The sequence below is a fragment of the Corvus brachyrhynchos genome, unplaced genomic scaffold (genome assembly GCF_000691975.1).
Source record: "Corvus brachyrhynchos isolate BGI_N302 unplaced genomic scaffold, ASM69197v1 scaffold283, whole genome shotgun sequence".
NCBI lineage: Eukaryota > Metazoa > Chordata > Aves > Passeriformes > Corvidae > Corvus > Corvus brachyrhynchos.
The window spans coordinates 1,868,126-1,870,300 of NW_008237409.1; the positions used below are offsets into that span (position 1 = coordinate 1,868,126).

Consider the following 2,175-nt stretch of genomic DNA (forward strand, 5'->3'; position numbering starts at 1 on the left):
GCGGGCCGCGGCCGGTGCTGAGCTGCCTCAGGGGGCTCCAGGAGGGCGGCTCCAGGGGGGACAGCTCCGCCCTGGGCTGTGGCATCGCCTCCATCAGAGCCCTCCCACAGGTAAGGACCCCCTCAAGCCCCTCTGCAGCACAGGGGAGCTGCCACAAGCTTGGAATAGTCTGGGGTAGCGTTTCCCACCAAGCCACAGGCACTGGCTTCCCTCAGAAGCTGCATCGTTACAAATCACCTTCGGGTCTGGGGGGTGGGGAACATTTTTGTGTCTGCATCAAATCCTGTGTGCAACAACTGGCCACAGCTCCTACAGACTGTGCCAGTTCAGTGCTGAACACTCCAATCTCCAGAGCCTGAGCTGATCTCAGTTCAGTTTACAGTACTGGTATTTTCTGTAGTGACCATTTCTCTTAAATCCATTTGCAGTGACTCCTCTGTCCTCGTCCACCAGTGCTCATACACTCAAGCACTAAGTGTGAGTAACAAAATCAGCTGCACATCTGGCTGAACTCTTCCCCTCTTGTCCTTGCAGGGCTCTGTCAAGTTCCACTGCAGGAGGTCCCCCCTGCATTTTGCCAATGTCAGCCCCCACAGGGAAGCGCTTTCCATCACGGGATTCAACCAGATCCTGCTGGACAGAAAGGAACTCCTGCCCACATAGGCTCTGCCCTCCCTGCTCCCCTGGCCTTGGCCTCCAGGGAGGGCTCTCTGCAAGCTGCTGCTTTCAAATCACTCAATGTCCATTTCTGCTGCTACCTCAGAGCTTTCACAGCACTGCCTTGCCCGTATGACATGATGGGATCTAGAACACGCTGCAATAGACATGATAATATCCACTAAATTTAATCTGGGGGGCTGCTCCTCCTCCCCACACGTGCACACATTACAGGAAATACCAACACTATGGCAACAAATCAATTCAAACAGATCAGGTGCTTGAGGCAATAAATACTTGAACTGAACGCTGCTGGCACTGCCTGGACGAGCAAGAGGCTGGGCACGAGAGAGCAAATAATGCAATTATTTCTGATTCCTGAAAAACTCAGAGCTGCAGCCGTCCTGACTGCTCACTCACTCACTCAGCAAGGAGTGAGGAGCAGCCACTGCAACACTAAGGGCAGATGTCTCAGGGAAAGGCAAGGCTGGGCTCTTGCTTTTATCTACAGAACCAAAATCTACGAACTCTCAGAGCTGCCAGGTGTCTCCAGAGCTCCCCCAACAGCACCACCCTGCCCAGGGGCTCACCAGAGGTGCTCTGTACCATCCCTTTGTTGCTCATGGATCTTGAAAATGTTTGGCTGTTCTGTGTATGTCATCTAAAATAAACTGCTCGATCCCTTGTCAAGGTGTCTGACCCTTCCCAACACCCTTTAGTGAACAAAACCATTTCAGAGTACTCGTGGATTAAAATAAATGCCAATTATTTAATACTGTCACCGTGAAACAACATTTCCCGTGGCTGCCAGCATTTCTGTGCCAACAGAAAGAATTCCACTGAGTATCAAGTTCAACCCCCAGGATCTAAAACTCTGTCCCAGCACAGCCCTGTCACAGTTTGTCAGCTCTAAGCTGAAATCAGAGCACTGACACCCATGGGCAAAGGGACCAAGACACACAATGGGGCAGCTCTGGCTGCTGGCAAATCTCAAAAAAAAATAAACATTCCCACAGCAGCTCACTCGGGGAGGACGTTCTCCTTCTCGGGAGGCTCCACAATTCTCAGGCAGCAGTCAGCGAACTCCACGAACAGAGGCTCCTGCATGAACCTCCTCATGAGGGAGCTTCTGTCCTGCGCCTGGTCGATGGTGAGCAGCAGCTGCCGGAGGTGGGGGTTCAGCAGCAAACCCCGCAGTTCTTCTGATTCTCCTTTAACACGGAACAAATCGAGACTTACAAACGTGCCTGACACCACCCTTATTTTGCAAACAAACTTTCAAAGGGAGCAGATCTCTAACTTTTAACTCCTTTAGCCCTGGGCTAAGCTGCAGCTCCATGCAGAACTCGGGGGGTTTTATTCCTGCTCGCTCTGCAGAAGCCCCGCCAGCCCCAATTCCCCACATTACCCAGGAGCTTGAGCTTCTGCAGCGGGACGCGGTCCTGCTCGTCCTCCTCGCCCAGGATGTCCTCCACGGACCAGGGGCCGTGTGCGGGGCCGGGGCTGGGGCCGTGCCCG

The 2,175-nt window shown here is 53.4% G+C and overlaps 2 protein-coding genes across 2 annotated transcripts in view; one reads left to right on the plus strand and one right to left on the minus strand.

Annotated features, from left to right (window-relative positions):
• The window catches only part of MYO19 (myosin XIX), a 19,111-nt gene extending 17,764 nt beyond the window's left edge, over positions 1-1,347 (plus strand). The window contains exons 25-26 of the mRNA XM_008631162.2: positions 11-110; positions 535-1,347. Of these exons, the coding sequence (XP_008629384.1) occupies positions 11-110; positions 535-663 (229 nt within the window). The 3' untranslated portion in view covers positions 664-1,347. The remainder of the gene's footprint in view (positions 1-10; positions 111-534) is intronic.
• Positions 1,348-1,402: 55 nt separating this feature from the next.
• On the minus strand, positions 1,403-2,174 carry ZNHIT3 (zinc finger HIT-type containing 3; the record flags this gene model as incomplete). Its single annotated transcript, XM_017730879.1, has 2 exons — positions 1,403-1,868; positions 2,066-2,174. Coding segments are annotated over 2 exons (300 nt in total), but the record flags the coding sequence as incomplete, so codon positions are not given.
• Between the last annotated feature and the right edge of the window lies 1 nt (position 2,175).